Here is a 19,530-nt window from a genome sequence, read left to right as displayed (position 1 = left end):
TTGTGTTATTGATAGTCACAGGTAACTAACTAAAAAAAGATATTATCCTCTTTAACGGTGAAATTACTAAACTTAGACTCGTTACCAAAATATATGCGGTTCTACTACATAAAAAAAACACCCCAATCGATCGTAAACTACAATTAGACCATAAAAATGGCATAAACTCACCTCTTCCAAATTGGGCACCACATCGCTGACGATGTTGCAAATAGTATCGAGGTCCGAAGACAGCGTTAACATCCTGTAAACAAAATTTTATTAACCTTAAGGGGCACAGTATCCAGGGGCGCGCAGGGAGTTGTGAAGTCGTGGAGTTAAAGTTAAGGCCGATATATTGGGCGCAACTCCATTCGTAACGAGATGTTAACTTTAAAACAGCAATAAACAGGGTTCTGTAACTCTTTGGGGGTTAATGGAAAATGTCTGTCATAAAAAAACATCGGTGGACTTATTAATAATGGAAGTTAGTGATGGGTTGGTTGTTATTTAAATGCTTCAATGCTCCTGTGTATTTTACTTAAAAATAAAGTGAAATTTAAGTTTGAGACAAAAACAATAAAATTTAAGCAAAACGCAACACCTATAAAATAACTATAAAAAAATGGAGATATTAAAGTTTTAAAACATTTTGATGTACTCTGATACTATATACTGATTGAATCAGTGGTTCTCAAACATTTGTTTGTGTTCGTAAATATTCTAGATTATGAAACCCTGAAGATCATGTAATAAATGTATATCTCTAATATATTATTGTAAATGTTACGCAAAAGAATTGAAAAATCTATTCCCCGGATTGGACCGTACATGTAACATACATCCAAGTAAACACATCAATACCGTATTGCGGGGATTTGAACTAAGAATAATTGCGACTTTATATGGAACGAGAAAAGCCGGATTTCATATCTTCGTATAATGATATACGCGTTTTCGAGTATGACATCGTCGGGCACCGGTGCAATGTTAGCTGAAAAACAATTGATGGACGACATTTATAATAATTTAGGAAAGCTGAATCCACTGCTGTTTATCCCGCTAGATACCTTGGTTGTATTAAATCACAAACTCGCTTGGAACAAACGTCTGAAATTAAAGTACATATATATTAATTAGTGGCATTATTAAATTACCAACGCGAAGCGGTAAATTATAATTGTATGTAAATGGTGCCTTATCTTTAATAAGGAAAACTACAAAGTGCTGCGGATAATATTTGGTTTACGTGTGACGTGATGAGAGCAAATTAATTAATCAAGAATCACTTTTATTTAGAAACATTTTAATCTACCATAACTATATGGTTTCACAGAAATAGATACAAAATCTCGAATTACCAGGTCGGATGATATATTACGTATCTTAACAACTTTGTAGCAGCTGCAAACGAACACACATTAGACATGAACAATATTTGTGGACAGGTTTTTACGGCCGATTTAACAAATAAAATATGACTACGATTTTGATCATCACTAAGATACGACATTTGATTCTCTGTTGTTAAAAGATTCATTTAATTGTTTACACAGGATGTATCACAACTTATTCCGAGAAATTTTAAACAGATATGAACATTTAAATAAGAAGTGTATTTATTGAAAAATATACAGGGTGATTCACAACTTATCCAAAATAAATTGGGAATGAAAAATAACACAGCCACACAAAAAAAAAGTTGGGTATACTTTTTATGCGACATATATTTTTCGTAGTAATTTGGCCTCCTGAACACGAATCTGGGGTCAGAATTGGCCCATCACGTCACAATTTTTTCCTAACCTCAAAAAACTTGTGAAAAATAGTGAAAATTGATGAAAATTTACTGGGAAAATTTGGAAAAAAATTTATTTCCACATCAAATAGTACATTTTTATGTAAAAGACTCTGCTGAATTCAAATCCACTGTCAGAATTGAGCTAGAACGTGTGGTTTTTTTTCTAACCTCAAAAAACCGAGCAGGAATCGCTATTTTCAAATTCTGAGCGGATTTTGACCAGATTTTGTATAAAGGGGTTTTTTGGGTCGCTGATTACGAATATGAATTCACATTGTAAAAATTCAAGATGGCTGATCCAATATGGCGGGTGTACTTTTTTGAAATCCACCGATTTCAGTAAAATTTGGCATCATAAGGATTGCTGGTTGATCTCACCTTCATTAATCACACATCTGGAGCCAGATTTTCATAAATCAAGGTAAAATTTGTAGGCAGAGTCATAATTTTAGGCCGAGTAGGCGGCATTTTTTCGGCAAAGTCACATTTTTAGATTGAAGGCATAAGCAGATGCAGTGATGTGCTGTGTGGCAGTAATGTGTCCTTTTCCTTGAACTTTAAAATTATTAAGAAATAAAAGCATCTAAATGCCATAGGAAAACTGCATAGTAGTTAAAAAAATCTGATTGGAAAACCATAAGCCCATGCACGACTAAATAAATGAAAGAATAAAGTAGAAACTTTTTTGTCTTGTCCCATGGAAACAAGCACATCACACTACACATCATTACATGTGTAGAGTCCTTAAGTCATTTTTTTAAGCGAAGTCACATTTTTAGACGGAGTGGAATCTTTTACCTTGATTTATGAAAATCTGGCTCCAGATGTGTGATTAATGAAGGTGAGATCAACCAGCAATCCTTATGATGCCAAATTTTACTGAAATCGGTGGATTTCAAAAAAGTACACCCGCCATATTGGATCAGCCATCTTGAATTTTTACAATGTGAATTCATATTCGTAATCAGCGACCCAAAAAACCCCTTTATACAAAATCTGGTCAAAATCCGCTCAGAATTTGAAAATAGCGATTCCTGCTCGGTTTTTTGAGGTTAGAAAAAAAACCACACGTTCTAGCTCAATTCTGACAGTGGATTTGAATTCAGCAGAGTCTTTTACATAAAAATGTACTATTTGATGTGGACATAAATTTTTTTCCAAATTTTTCCAGTAAATTTTTATCAATTTTCACTATTTTTCACAAGTTTTTTGAGGTTAGGAAAAATTGTAACGTGATGGGCCAATTCTGACCACAGATTCGTGTTCAGGAGGCCAAATTACTACGAAAAATATATGTCGCATAAAAAGTATATCCAACTTTTTTTTTCTGTGTGGCTGTGAATCAATAAAAAAAAATTTGTACAATCCTTATAGTTTCCGAGAAAAAAATTAATGAACTTATATTTTCAACATTCAACAACGCTGGGCAAATGTAGTCTCTAGCGTTATTGGAAAATTCTATCCGCGTTGTCAGCTGTGCGCTCTCTATCTTCACGTAGCCCCAGGTGATTCCGAATACTGAAATCCGGTTTTAGTATTATTAACGTTTTTGCGATAGTGTTTACATTAGTTTTTCAAGTGTCAAAAATGGCTTACGCGTATAACAACAATCTTCATAATCTTGAGACTATCACGCGACAGTTCGAGATCACTTTTAGAATCGTTCCTTTTAGGAGTATCTATGTCGCGATTTTCTTATCATTCTCGAAGATGTTTGATTAGCGGTCCGATTACGAATGAGGTTTTTATACGATGGTGCGCCATTTTCGTGCAGTTAGGGATTTTTTGAATTACGTACAAGGGATACGCTTGATTGGTAGGAGTGGACCAATAGCTTGTCCTCCACGGTCCCTGGACCTAAATCGTCTAGATTTCTAAAATTTAAAGAACGCATCACAACAGCTGCTAATAATCTGCTTCTTCAACAAAAAGGTCTCACTCTGGAGTTAGTGCGACGAAATTGATTTGACGAGTCCATCGCACTTGGAAATCAATGGGCAAAACTATGAACACCTTCTGTAGAAAATAACAAATGATGGATCTACTAGATCGAGCAGAACTAATAATTTTTCAAATTTTCAATTATTATTAACTTTAATAATTTTTATTTTGTTTCTGTAGGTTTCGTTATATTCATTTAAGAAATCGACTTCTTGCTAATCTTGTTAACATTGTTCGGATAAGTTATGATATACCTTGTATTTATTCGGTTGGATACAGCAGTAGTTTCTCTTTTGTCTTTATCCTCAGAGAATGTACGATGTTTCTGAAGATAAAAACAAAAAGGATTTAGTAAAATCCAGTTTCTTTTTCCTTTGATAAGCCGACCGTCTACTGTCTTTTTTTAACTAAGTACACCATTAAGGATTGTTATATCTCGTACGAATACATTATTTTGCTGCAATAATTCACAATTTTAATTTAGAAAACTTTTCAGACACGTTGAGGAAACAGTTTTTATGGAAGTTTATTTATATTATAATAATGAGACTTCAGGAAGTTATCTTGTAATTATATGGAATTGGAAACATTGCTTGCATCAAATAACAACCAAATATGACTCTGAAAATGGGGCAAATGAGTTATATTAGTGTGTGAGAATCTTAGCAACCTGTAAAATGTAGAAAAACTATGTAAGTCCTCAACCTAAGGCGAAGCGTTTTGGGGTAGACACATTTTTACTATATTTCCCAGTATATCGCACACAGACTACAACGTTAATAACATACTGATTTCATGTTGACAGCTTCTTCTGATTGTTGATCCTTGAAATACGACTTCCAAAAATAAACCAAAACAAAAAAAAATAGTAAAAAAATGTCTAAACGCAAGTATTGTTTTTTGACGCTTGTTAGGGGGACCTTTGCTTAGAATGCCACCTAGCGGACAAACTGGCTTTGGCTGGTTGCACCGCTTACAAAAGTTCCTATTTTGAAAGGTGTGTACCTATAGAAAAGTAGTTATTATACAAACACAAAATCAAGTAAAGAGCCATAAAAACAGAATGAATTCTGGTGTCTGGACTATTTGACCAAAATGTTTTCTCTTTTAGGTTACGGTTTCCTGTGTGATTCAGAATGCGAATTAAAATGACTAATCGGTTGGAGTTTCCAAGTATCATTTATTATGTGACTTCAAAGTTTGCGTTCTACATTGGAAGCAAAATACAGCTGTAAAGACAGGATTAAATCCATCACAAAACCTAGACACTGAATTAAAATGACGATTATGAAACAGCTTAAAGCTTCTGCTTAGTTTCTCGTTCTAATTAAAATCCTAGTTTCTTATAATCTATCATTAGCTTCTTTCGTTCGTTTTAACTTTGTAGTAACTCTTGCCGACGAACTGCTTAAATCTTGAAAAGAGCGCGGAGTTTTTTTATTGGAAAATTTTAATATGATTTAGGGAGACGACGGCAATTTAGAAAATCTGCACAGAATTTTCGTTGACATTATCAAGAAAAACGAGAAAAGCTCGTTTCAGTTGGTTGAAGACATGACGAGAAAATAAGTTCATTAAAATTGGTAATTAATTTTTAAAATTACTATTTAAGTGTATTTTCATGTTTTCATTTTAAGTAGTAAAATTGTCTAGTGAAAATGGCAGCGGAAATATTATAACTAAGAAATTGTAAACTTTTCCAAATGAAACTGTGGACTATTACATATTTTGTTTGGTCTGGAAGTAAACTACGTTTTTATTAGCATAATAGGCCTTTAAATGTTCCTATTCGAACATTTTTTTTAAATATTTCAAAAATACTTAATGATAACTTCACAAAATTTGATACACCAATTCCTGTATTTAATAACACTTTCAAAATCAACTGTAAGATACAGAAGGTTCGATCATTTATTTAAATCGTAAAGCGTTTTCTTTTTATATTTCTGCACATTTCATCAAACACATTTCTGAAAATTTGTTTTGGGTTTCGAAATGCAAACATCATAAATACAAAGGGCGTATTTAAAAAATTGTATACACTTGAGAACCACGTGATATCTTAAATTACAATATTACTCGCAGTAGTCCACACTCAAACAGATATAATTTATTATTACATATGTATTCGGGTTGTAAAAATACAGATTCCCTTCTATTTTAATATTTTAAGCTAAAAAAAATATTATATTAGTCTTGATTGCTAGCAGCCAAGACGGAGAGCACCAAACTCCTAACTTCAGAGTGTTTTATCAATTTGTGAAGATATATATATATATGTTTTTGAAATACTNATTCGGGTTGTAAAAATACAGATTCCCTTCTATTTTAATATTTTAAGCTAAAAAAAATATTATATTAGTCTTGATTGCTAGCAGCCAAGACGGAGAGCACCAAACTCCTAACTTCAGAGTGTTTTATCAATTTGTGAAGATATATATATATATGTTTTTGAAATACTTAAAAATAATTTATCTTTCCCCAAAACATTTGAAGGTCTGTATTTCGAAAACATGGCATTTCCCGAACTTACGTTTATGGAAACTTTTTTTCTTATTTTTACTCGAAATTTCCTTCAAAGCTTGTTTACTTCACTGTATGACACTCCGTATGGGATAATTATATTTAAAGTAATACGAGAACTGTCACTATTTGCGATAAGGTGAATTAATGACAATGGGCACCATCCTAAAAGCTTCAGCATGTCTGGCTTCAGTTGTTTGTCATTCTATTGTCTAGGCTAATTTAATCTGTATGTTCTTCCAAGGTCCAAATAAATAAATTTTAACTGAATAAAAATAAAATACTTGAAAACATCAACCAACTCGCTAAAATAAATAAAATGTACATATGGATGCTTGGAATTGTAGGAAACTGTAAGAGGTACAAAAACGATAAACGCTCTTTAATAATGAAACTGAAAGTTTAAATTTGCGGGTATTACATAAACTAACATCTTACATCCATTAATTCCTCAATAGTGTAGTATTTGCAACGCCGTTTCGTTCGATTAAACCCAGTATTGTAGTTTTACAATTTAACCACTTTTGACTGTTTTTGGTATGAAAATTAAATATCCTATTTTCAAATTAATTAATAAGATCCACTTCTTATTTGTGGAAGGGCGAAATGGGCGGTGACTATTAGACGCCTTCACGATACCCATCCTTGTCTATCACATGGATTTCTATGGCTTACTTTATCGCTCTCACGTAACTCCTGATAGACCATCGGTACTTTCCTACACTGTATACAGGATGAACCAAATTTGATCATAGCTACAGAGATCTCAAGAGCTATCAAAGATACTGAAGAGCTTATACGCACAAAGAGTAGAATTTCTTCTTCCTCTTTGTTTGAATTTCATTCAAAGAACCATCTTCTTTTTAAAATTTAACTGTAACTTGGATTTAAAAAATAGTTAAACTCTTCTGTAGTAATGTTTTGCATTATTTTGATTGGCGTAGTTAGTGCCTCTTTTTAAGCAAAATTTTCGAAAAACATTTTTTTTTTTATGGATGCCATATTAAATTTTATTTAAAAATAAATACTTGTCACTGTAATATCAAACAAATTACACGATATTTAAAGAAAGGTTCAAGAATTTCTTCAATTGGACTGCAAATAATGGAGTTAGTTATTTTTTGTTAATAAAATTCAAACGAATAGAAATTAATTAAGTATTTCTGCACTACTTTGCCCATTTAAGCTTTTCTGTATATCAGATATACATAAAGGATTGCAAGCCACGTGACCAATAATTCTGTTTGGAGCAGTAATTTTATTTCCTTCACTTTGACATTTTGGTAAAATTATTAAAACAATAAGATCAGGACTACAAACACAACATTCTGTTTCACCGGTTGGTGATTGGTGTAATTTTTCACGAGATTTTATTCAACCAATCAGCGATCACATTATCTCGACAGTAGACGTAAGGGTTTGTCATTGGTCATTGTAAACGAATCATTACTATTGGCGACGCATAACGTCAAGATTTAGGGATTTTTAGTTGATAGACCAGTCATGCAATGTTGGCTGCCTAAATTCGGCGGTCACCTGGCTTTACATTTATGAAGGTTCTGGTTCTGTACGACACGAGTTACAGCGCAGTACATAAAGACCAATTAAAATAGAAATTGAATTAAAAATTTAAGAAATTCTCTGATAATTCTAGTTTCTCTGGATTGGTATATAGGTATCTACTCTGTTTACTGTTTATTTGTAAGTTTATTATTTGTTTCTCTACTGTTATTGAAAAATGAAAATAAGGCGTTTTTATAAAATTACAAGAAAACTAAAGAACATCCTACGACTTTTTTGTAATTTAACAAACATTTTACCTCGTCGTTTATAAAATTCCAAGGGATATCATCCATTTAAAAATATGTACTCTTAAATTTAAAAGATTAGTAATCTTAAATTTTCAGGGGAGCTAAATAGGTATATAAATAAAATGGAATGGGTAAGTTACATTAAGTCACAATTCTTTTGATGATATAAGTATAGTAATAGTTAATTTTTGCTCTTTTTTTGATAAAAGTTTTAGTAAAACGATTATTATATACAAGTTACAAAACAAAATTAGTTTGTTATGGGTGCTGGCTGACAGAAAACTTGATTTTGTGTGTTGCAATTTTTTGTAAACAGTCCAGTTATATGTGTACAAAAATTATAAAAAGGCTCTAAGGAGTAGCAGCAACAACACGGCAGTGCAACCAGGGCCGAGTGAGCACAACTAAAAAGATTTTTATTAAAATTTTTACCGTTCGGGGCCCGGGCAATCAGGGACAGTTATGGAGGCTTTGTACTGTAGTTGCAGATGTTTGGTTGTTGGCATGGCAACAAAATGGCGGGCATTGGTGGCAGGTGGCAGTTTCGGGTGGACACAGGGTGGCACGGCCGGGGGACAGAAGACATTAGTTAACATTTTGTGATAGTGGTGGCGAGTGCTTAGTTAAAATGGCCGAAACGTAGTGGTTTTGCATGAAACGACGGAACGGCGTTTGTCAAACAAATAAAACAGGTTTCCCCAAAAATTCAAAAAATAATGACGTAGGTATCGAAGTAAATATCTACACAGTAAAAAATGAGATATGGTAAAAACACATTCTATGTGTACATTCAGTTGCTCGAACAGATGAATTTATTTTAAAATCAGGATGTTTTGACAGTTGACAGAATTTAGAAGCAATAAAAGCAAGATGCAAAACAGCCATTAATGTTGAGGTTATTAGTATTATTATTGTTAGATTTAGAAAATAATTTTGTACTCGTAATCTATACAGAGTGATTCACTTTTTATGATTAGATTATAATGTTCTTTTGAAGCATACACTTTTTCTTCCAAAGGCTTCATTTTAGAGATATAAGATCGTGAAAAAATATATATATTTTTGGTTTTTACATATTTTTTTTAAACTATGAAAGCCATCTGTTTATATTAGTATGAAGTGTACGAATGAAACGCTTTATCGATTTTACAAATTATTGTGAAAATAAATCAATCATAGGCATCCGTAAGGGACTCTGATAACCCCTATTTTGAATATAATTTCTACGCCAGTGGAAATTTTTCAAAATGAATATATATTTTATTTTAAATTGTGGTTTATTCTACAGCAAGGTCTCTATTTTTAAATTAAATGTTTGGTTTTTGAGAAAAATGGCTTCTAATGTTACTAATTTTAAGTTCAATATTACTAATATGAAAATAAGTAAATAAATTAAAGTTAACGATCAAAGTAAAATCCTAAATCTAGTAGCGAATTTGTTCGCTAATTATTAGATATTATTAATATTATAAGGTAAAATGTTAATTTACGACTGAATGAAATGATTTTGCACTTTGAAATATTTAAAAACAGTAACGTGAGCCACTGTACACCACGGGATCAGTAATACTACTATATACACATGTAGTTATTGCTTTGTGTAGTGTTCTAGGATAGTGTTAAGAGTTTAAAACTGGTCCTTACTGATCGTAAGCATTGGCTTGTGTCGAAATCTCTATAATATTCCGAGCTTGACAGTTCGGTGCTTAAATAAAGCGTGGAATTAAGGGAGGCTTCGGGTTTACATCATGGGACATGATCATTATGTCTGAACATATTTAAAAACATTTCGTTCGAACTATGTCTGTCAATTTAATTAATGTATTAAATCTTGATTTACGCTGTGAAGGAGTAGTAATAAATCATTGTGCTTGTGACACGATTTTGTTGGCCAGGGTTCATCATAAGAGACATATTCAAAGTCAAATGCATAAAAGAGCGAAATGAAATGAAAAATCTAATGTCTGATAAAGTGAAATATGTTCCCTAACAAACGTACGTGCATGACTGAGATCACTGCAGAAGCCATTTTAATAATATAGATATGCTGGTAATTTAAATCATGAATAAAGGTTAAATCTGTTTAATTTTCAACCACATTCAGGTAAAATGTTTTTTCGGTGATGGGTGTGGACAAATATGAACCACACTGACTGTTATCTCAGCAATTAAGTAATTAAAAACTCATTTTGTTCTGTGTAGTAGGGCACTCCTGCAATATAATGTACCAAATGTTAAATGGTTCCAAAAAAATATTGCTTAAATACCACGAGCAATAATTTAGAATACATTTTTTAAAGCTATAAACATAGTTCATTTTATTTTCAAGGGGTCAACCAGTGACAATAAATTTGAAAATTTCACCTATCCTTCCAATAAAATCTATTGTTGGGGTTTTGGTAATTTGCAATATAAATCATTTTATCCAAAACCACCGTATTCGCCATTTTGGGAAGCACTAACGTTTCAGCTGTAAGATCAAAAGTAAATGTTGGGCATCAGGGACGCGAGTGTTTGTTAACCAAACAAATCACTCGCGGGAAATTTTTAATACCTAATAGGGACATTTCTGTTATATACATGGAGAGAAACAACAAAACTAGAACATAAAATGTATTAAAAATTAAAATAATTTAATATTAAAAGTGCATTGCAGAGGTGCAAAAAGTAAAAAAAAAAATAAAAAATCTAACAAATCATTAAATAATTAAGACAAACGGTGTCAATAAATAAATATACAAATCTTTGTTACCATTTTCCAATAAAAGGCGAGAAAATTAAATAGCCGACTTTTATTTGTTCTTTACAAAAAAAAAACAAAGACATTTATTCATTACTTTAAATTCAGACTAAAGCATAAACATTTTATTTTTATTACAACTTATTTCCTTACGAGTAATAACATACGACTTATTTTACTTAAGGACTAGCCATCGCTATGTTTGTTGCTTACCCAGCGCAGAATTTAGAGCAGAAATTCAAGGCGGTTGAAACACAAATATACCAATTTTTGTAGTACCAGAATACATATTTCTCATAATTATAATAATAATAATAATAATCAATCATAGTTTTCAAGATCAAACACTGTCTCTAAATATTTTTGGCACTATTATATTTGTATGAAGCTTCCGAAGACTATTTTTTTATTGGTTAATACATTTGAAAGTTATGGCGGTTTAGTTCTTAAATAGAATAAAACATAATTGTGTAAAAATATATAAATTTTTACGAAATAGGGAATTTAAAAATACAAAGTTTAACTGTTTTTCTCTTCCCAGATTTTAATTCCATAAGACTATTTACAAATGTTTACATTTTGTCCTATTCAGATATTTTAATTACAAAACAATTGCAATAAAATACACTTATGCACTTTGTATGTCAGTAAAGTGTTTAGCAAGGACACCTTCTATATTTGTTGAATGAATTATGGAAGAAATAATTTAAAAATATTTATTTTCCTTTCTGAATCATAAATGCACAAGGTGTACTATGAACTTACTTGAAATATTATAACTGTATATTTAATTTATCGACATAATGAAAACAAACATAATAAATTAAGTTTAAAAATAATATCAACAGTTTAATTTAAAACTGAACTCTGCAATGCAAAGAAAACCATATACCTAAATTAAAAAAATGAAAAAATAAAATTAAAAGCTAAAACAAGTAACATTTAACAGTACAGTAAACTTAATCAACCGTAAGGGACTCAAAACCACCCCCTAATGTATCTGACAGATATGTATGTTAAGTGATGGAAGATAAGCTGCCATTTTCTTTTGAGAGAACCAGGGGTGAACCGCTTTCCTTCTAGACAGTGGTATAATTAAGAGCTGGGCAGAATATTATAATTTACAGCCACCTTTTCGCTGTTACGGGTTCCATTACGTGTTGTGTTAGGGGGTTGAGTAAGATAATAACTACTTAAATTAGCTGTGCTGTCAATGTTATAATGTTACGGGGGACTTTCTTAAAAGCGACATACCTGTCCAACGCATAAAAGGTATAATTTTATTTTTCTTGGAACTGTGGAAACATGAACGTGTATGGAAAGCTTTATTTTAAAGGTTAATACACGTTTGGAATATCAAAATTTTTGCAATAATCTTTAAAATTGTTTGCAAGTGCCATTTCTTAAATAGATGATGTAAACTACAAAAAATATATATAAATAAATAAAAAATGGAAAGGCGACAGAACCTAACATTGTTTAGTGAAATTTGACAACAATTTTCCAAAAAGAATCATTTTATTAAAAGAGTTTTAACATTTGAGGGCAGAATGACGCGACAGTTTAGTCTGTTGCGTCTTTATTTAAAAAGGGGACACAATTTGCAAACTGTGTATGTTAAATAAAAAAAAATAATGACAGTTACGTCGCTGTCCAAGGAAAATAACAACTCAATTTATACGCTGGACGTCACCAGAAAATAAAACGTTTTCCACAATCTAGTGATAAATGAAAAACGTCTTGTTAAAATATAAAATATGTGTATTATGTTGTATGGTACTGACCTGACTTCTTAACTTCGTTATATTTTGGCCTCCCTTACCGATAATAGAACCGGCCACCTGAAAACAAACCAAGATTTAATAGTCATAAAGTTGAAAAAATATCTTCACATTCAAAATACAGTATGTTACAGAAGGTGGCGCTTTTCCTTTAACTGATGTTTGCAAGTATAAACAAAGTCAGTTGTGCTTGAGTACTAAGTTTAGTGTTACTCTATCAGTAAATAGACGTAGGATGCGTTAGAACCTACCTAAAGATTAAGTAAGTTAGTGATAGTTATTACAAAATGACGCACATGTACAACAATAATGAATTTAATACGTTGTAAATTTACAGTGAATATCAGCAAAACGCTTCAGGAGCATCACGTTCTGATGGAGTTTCATAAAGCCCGAGAAAATTTTTTATCTCAATGAACTACAAATACTGGACGATTACAAAAATATCGCGGAAGACACACTTAACGAGTAAACGATTTTGTATGTTATAAGCAGAGGAAATGTTGAAAATTATTGTTGTTCTCCAGTTAAATGTTTCTCCTCACAAATAATGGAAAACTGTTTAGGTTCTGCAACCTCTAAATCTACTGTGACAGCTTGATTTTGTCAATGGTTATTGTAACAAAACAATGACAAACATTTTATGACACGTGATTTAGTAGCTAATAACAAATTTTCAAGAAAACAATTTACATTATTTTCAGATAATCTCAACGTAAGAGTCAATAATACAAATTTCANACTCCACATGTAAATATTCTTATAACATTTACTTGCTTAGTCCTACATATAAAATTGTTTACTTTTATTTATAAGTACGTGAAAATCATTCTTAAAATGTGGGGTTAGGATAACAGAAAACGCATGTTTTACAAACGATTTTTTTTAGTTATTATTTTATATGGGTAAATTTAAATGGTAACAATGAATAAACAAAACATCAAGGATTTTATTTTTGTGCTTACTTTTATTCTACACGTTTTACATTTCAAGATTTCAGTACCTAAAAATCCCAGAAATTTCACCATTTCTCGGTGAGGGATATGACCACCTTACTGACGTTTGTACGTATAAAGTCAGTTGTGCTTGAGTACTAAGTTTAGTGTTACTCTATTAGTAAATAGACGTAGGATGCGTTAGAACGTACCTAAAGATTAAGTAAGTCGGTAATAGTTATTTTAAAATGATACACATGTATAACAATAATGAATTTAATACGCTGTACATTTACAGTATATATCAGCAAAAGGCTTCAGGAGCATCACGTTCTGATGGGGTTTCATAAAGCCCGAGAAAATTTGTTTATCTCAATGACCTCGAAATACTGGACAATTACAAAAATATCACGGAAGACACACTTAACAAAGTAAACTATTTTGTTTGTTATAAGCAGAGAAAATGTTGAATTGTTATTGCCCTCCAGTTAAATGTTTCTCCTCACAAATAATGGAAAATTGTTTAGGTTTTGCACCTCTAAATCTACTGTGACAGCTTGATTTTGTCAATGGTTATTGTAACAAAACAATGACAAACATTTTATGACACGTGATTTAGTAGCTAATAACAAATTTTCAAGAAAACAATTTACATTATTTTCAGATAATCTCAACGTAAGAGTCAATAATACAAATTTCAAATATTTTTAATGCACCATCCTATACATATATTTTTATACTAAATAAAACATTTTTCTATTTATATTATTATTCTTATAATAATACAGGGTGTTTGGAAAAGTTGGTACAAAATTTTAGGAGGTGAAAGTAGAGCCAAAAGCAGTCAAAAAAGTTCCTATAAACATTGGTCCTCCGGAGCACCGTTATTGAGATATGGCCCTCCAAAGGGGTCTTATAATTTTTTAAAATAACTTTCTTTCTGATTAAGAATTGTAGGTAATAATCATACCATAAGGGTCCTCAACTATCATAAGTTTCATCAAAATCGGTTATAAATAAGGATAGTTTTCTAAGTATCCTTAACAGAAAAATTTTAATTTTTTTTATTCCTTTTGAATTATCAAGCAAATGTTTTTTAATGAATTAGACTTTTTTGAAGAAAAGTTTTTTTTTTCGAATTCTGCGTGGTTTAGTCAGAAATAATTATTTTTTAAATAATGTACGGCTCAGAACAGTAACTTTTTAAAAATATTTTGACATAGTAGGTATCTTTCATGGTGACAGTTTCGTTGTAATGATACTAAATGATTGCCATTTTCGCGTGCTATCTTTTAAATTCTTACGTTTCTTTATCTTCTTAGTTGTGATCTTTATGCTTGACTTTGCATTTCATTCGATTTTTTTACAACTATGAACCATCATGAGCAGACGCTCTTCTAACACTCGCAGTAGGATTACGCTAAAAAAATCCTAAAATTACTTCATCTAAATCATGCTTCCGCCTCCTTGGACGGCCAAATTCACGATCTCTTGGAGTTGGGGCTCCTGATTCCATCGTTCTTGCATGAATTTTCCCAAATAATCTCTGTCAGGGAAACGTTGCCGTTACTCTTTTTGAACCGCCAGACTATTTCCATTACAGAAACAATAAATAAAATGCATATCGGCATATTCACAGTTAGTAAAAGCATGATGGTTCATGGTTGTAAGTCAAGCACAAAGATCACAACTAAGAAACGTAATAATTTAAATGATAGCACGCGAAAGTGACAATCATTAGTATCATTGCAACGACTGTCACCATGAAAGATGCCTACTATGTGAAAATGTTAAAAAAAGTTACTATTCTGAGCCATACATTATTTAAAAAATAATTATTTCTAACTAAACTACGCAGAATTCGAAAATAAAAGTAGTGACATTTTTTCTTCAAAAAGTCTAATTCATTAAAAAATAATATTATTTGCTTGATAATTGTAAGGAATAAAAAAAATTCGAAAAATTTCTGTTAAGGGTCCTTAGAAAACTATCCTTATTTATAACCGATTTTGATGAAACTTATGATAGTTAAAGAACCTTTATGATTATTACGTACAATATTCATTCCATTATTTTAATCAGAAAGAAAGTTATTTTAAAAAATATCCAAATGATAAGACTCCTTTGGAGGGCCATATCTCGGTAATGGTGCTTCGAAGGACCAATGTTTATAGGAACATTTTTTACTACTTTTGGCTCTACTTTCGTCTCCTTAAATTTTGTACCAACTTTTCCAAACATCCTGTATATCCAGAACACTACAACAATGAGTGTGTTTGCAATATTTGCGGACAAATTTTATTGTATCCATTGAGATTTTTTATAGACGCGTACTGTACGCCACTAAACTACTGTCATTAAAAAGAGCGCAGTTAAATATAAAACCGATCGTAACCCATAAATTGCGAATTTTATGTAAGTATTATCAATGAATGTATTTTAATGCCTGTAGCAATTGAATCACAACATTCAATAACAAAGAATGTATGTTAATGCTTTTAGTAGTAAAATCATCAAAATAACCAATAATGAGATTTTAAAGCACTTAGAACATTTGTATGTTCTTACAATTAGTGGCATTAAATTTTAAAACAGAGCTCTTACGGATAAAGAAGCTATTTTATAGACAGAAACGATGACTATTAGCATGTCTTCAGTTAATATGTACGAATTACTTGAATATATTGCAACAAAATGATAACAGGTAGGTAAAAAGAAATATGTATTTAATTTAACTAATAGGTTGTTCGTAGCCCATTAACGTATACATACATTTTACACGAATTGTTCTAAAATTTACTGCTTTAAAAATGTCATATGGATTCTAGATAAACGTTTTATGTGCTGTACCATGTTAACATCAAATAGGTAATAAAGACAGATTTTGTGTACAAAATAATGACCTATTTTTAGTATATCTGTAAGTCATATACGAGGTCTGCTCAGAAAATAACCGAACTTTTTTAATTACGCGCTAATGGAGATTTAGTGATATGCAGTATTCTGCATTGTGTTGTGCATAACCTCCTCTATAACCACATGTTCTTGGATTGTTGATGTCTCATTTAGTTTTCATGATTTTGTTATTTGAGTGAAACCTGTTTAAGTGTAAGTAACGATTTTTGACGTCAGTCTCGATCTAATGACAAAGTGATGAACACTATTTTATTCGACTTTAATGGGATTGTGCATTTTGAATACTTGTCTCAAGGTGAAACAATGAACCGTGTGTACTACCAAAACGTTTTACAATGATTACGTGAAAAGAAGACGTTGTGGCGAGTTTTGGCACCTTGACAATGCGCCTGCACACTCCTCTTTGTCAATTCGTCGGTTTTGTGCCAAAAATCAGATTACTGTCCTCCCTTACCCTCCTTACTCGCCAGACCTGGCTCCTTGCGATATTTTCTTATTTCGAAAATAAAATCACTGCTGAAAGCGCCGTTTTGAGACTATGATGACATCAAAACAAATTCGTTAGACTTTAGAGGCCATTCAAATGAAGCTATCCAGGACTGCTTCGGGAAATGGATACACCGCTGGGAAAAGTATGTGTGTGGTGAGTACTTTGAAGGAGACAAGGACCAATAATGTACAAAATGAATAACAGTTTAAATAAATAAAGTTCGGTTATTTTCTGGACAGACCTCGTATTGTTTTTAAGATACATTAGTAATAATGTTAAATCTTTTAGGATNAAAATGTCATATAGATTCTAGATAAACGTTTTGTGTGCTGTACCATATCCAATAGGTACTAAAGGCAGATTTTGTGTACAAAATAACGACCTATTTTTAGTATATCTGTAAGTCATATACCAGGTCTGCTCAGAAAATAACCGAACTTTTTAATTAGCCGCTCATGGAGATTTAGTGATGTGTTGTGCACAACCTCCTCTGTAACCACATGTTCTTGGATTGTTGATATCTCATTTAGTTTTCGTGATATTGTTATTTGAGTGAAACCTGTTTAAGTGTTAGACGATTTTTGAAATGTAAAACGTAAAAATTTGCGTAAATCTGGGGAAAACTTTCGCGGAAACGTTTCAACTTTTGAAACAGGCTGGCGGAGATGATGTTCTGGGTTCTACGCAATACGCAATGTTACGAATGGTTTTCACGAGTGGTCGTCAGTAAATTGAAGATGAACCTCGGCCAGGAAAGCCTTCGACTTCATCTGATGACTCCCACGTTCAGAAAGTCAAAGATCTGGTGCTTGCAAATCGCCGATTGACCGTCAAAGAAATTGCAGAAGAAGTTAGAATCTCAAATGGGTCATGCCATGAAATCTCCACGCCCCAAGAAAGCACGTCAGTCTCGATCTAATGTCAAAGTGATTCGACTTTAATGGAATTGTGCATTTTGAATTCTTGCCTCAAGGTGAAACAATGAACGTTTTACAATGGTTACGTGAAAAAATCCGCAAAAGAAGACGTTACTCATAGTTCTTACACCATGACAATGCGCCTGTACACTCAGCTTTGTCAATTTGTCCCAGTTTTGTGCCAAAAATCAGATTACTGTCCTTCCTTACCCTCCTTACTCGCCAGACCTGGCTCCTTGCAATTTTTTCTTATTTTGAAAATAAAATCAGTGCTGATAGCGCCGTTTTGAGACATCAAAGTAAATTCGCCACGGACTTTAAAGGCCATTTCAAATGAAGCTATCTAGAACTGTTTCGGGAAATGGAAACACCGCTGGGAAAAGTGTGTGTGTGGTGAGTACTTTGAAGGAGACAAGGACCAATAATGTACAAAATTAATAACAGTTTAAATAAATAAAGTTCGGTTATTTTCTGGACAGACCTCGTATTGTTTTTAAGATAAATTAGTAATAATGTTAAATTCTTTAGGATTACCGTCTTGTAAAGTTTTTAAATGACATTGTCAATCTAATTAATTCCATGTTACTGTTAAATTAAAGTAATGTCCAGTAGTTAATAAAACAACTGTTTTTGGTGAGGCTACTACACAAAAAAGTACGAATTTCCAAAACCCTTACAATATAACACCACATAATTTTAAATATCGATGACACTTCCTCATCTATTAAAAATCCAATAACTCTGGTAATAGTTTCAAGAAAATCCATTAAATTTTTTGAATGACAATAAAAAACTTTTCACCATTTTCATATTAAAATTTAAAAAACCATACATATCTAGACATATAGACATCTAAATTGGGTTCAGAGTATTGAGATTTATCATGCACGTATAGAATTGTGCTGTTCTGTACAATGATATAAAATTTCAGTACATGTAGCGTTTTAAGGTGTGACTTCCTATAAGTCTATACCGGATGTGCAAAATACGAGTTTGAGGGACAGTCTGAAATGTAAATTTCAACGCCAAGTTAATGTTTACCGAAAAAACGTGCCCGGATCTGTATTTTTGTAAAAGTTGTGAAATTGGTGGGTTGTCAACATTTTTATAGAAAAAGCAAAAAATATACAAATCAAATGGCAGGACAAATTGTAATAATTTACTATAACTTTTATTTAATTTTATTCAGCACTAAAATAAGTTACATACAAATGAAAAAACCGATTCTTATAATTTAACTTGAATGTGATTTGCAAACTATTGGAGGCGACTAAATAGCGTATGTGTTTACAGTATCAGACTGCATCAGATCGCACTTATAGGACATCAAAAACATTTATTACGTCGTATAATACCTTTGCTTCGGATTTCAAACATGAAATGGTGACATTACAACTCTTATTTCAATCGAAAACAAATGTATAAACAAAATAGTTGGAATAAAAAACAATTTTTAAATTATTAGATACTTAAAAAAATATATATGGAATGTTATATGTATAACTTAAAATACATACAAAATATAGTTAACACTTTTTCATTTAACATGGTTCATCCAAATTCCTTAAAGTAATCTTAAAATAGGATAATGGCGGCCTTTTTACTGAAAACTTTAAACTTAGGAACTTTCATTACATTTACCTTAGCCATTCTATTATGTCTTATTGTGTTGCTACGGAGGCAGTGCTAACAATGG

At 31.7% G+C, this 19,530-nt stretch overlaps 1 protein-coding gene across 5 annotated transcripts in view; it reads right to left on the bottom strand.

Annotated features, from left to right (window-relative positions):
* The window catches only part of LOC108909242 (heterogeneous nuclear ribonucleoprotein K), a 231,069-nt gene that overhangs the window by 56,138 nt on the left and 155,401 nt on the right, over positions 1–19,530 (bottom strand). For 4 of the 5 annotated variants that reach the window (XM_018713505.2, XM_018713504.2, XM_018713503.2 and 1 more), the window contains 3 exons: positions 12,580–12,636; positions 8,488–8,531; positions 172–244 (listed from right to left, as the gene is read on the bottom strand). In XM_018713505.2, the coding sequence (XP_018569021.1) occupies positions 172–244; positions 8,488–8,531; positions 12,580–12,636 (174 nt within the window). Of the gene's footprint in view, positions 1–171; positions 245–8,487; positions 8,532–12,579; positions 12,637–19,530 lie in introns of those variants that run through there. The other variant, XM_018713508.2, reaches the window with a different exon arrangement.

Source organism: Anoplophora glabripennis, unplaced genomic scaffold (assembly GCF_000390285.2).
Source record: "Anoplophora glabripennis isolate ALB-LARVAE unplaced genomic scaffold, Agla_2.0 scaffold431, whole genome shotgun sequence".
Classification (NCBI taxonomy): domain Eukaryota; kingdom Metazoa; phylum Arthropoda; class Insecta; order Coleoptera; family Cerambycidae; genus Anoplophora; species Anoplophora glabripennis.
Note: the sequence above shows the minus strand (reverse complement) of the source record. Positions and strands in the feature narration are given on the sequence as shown.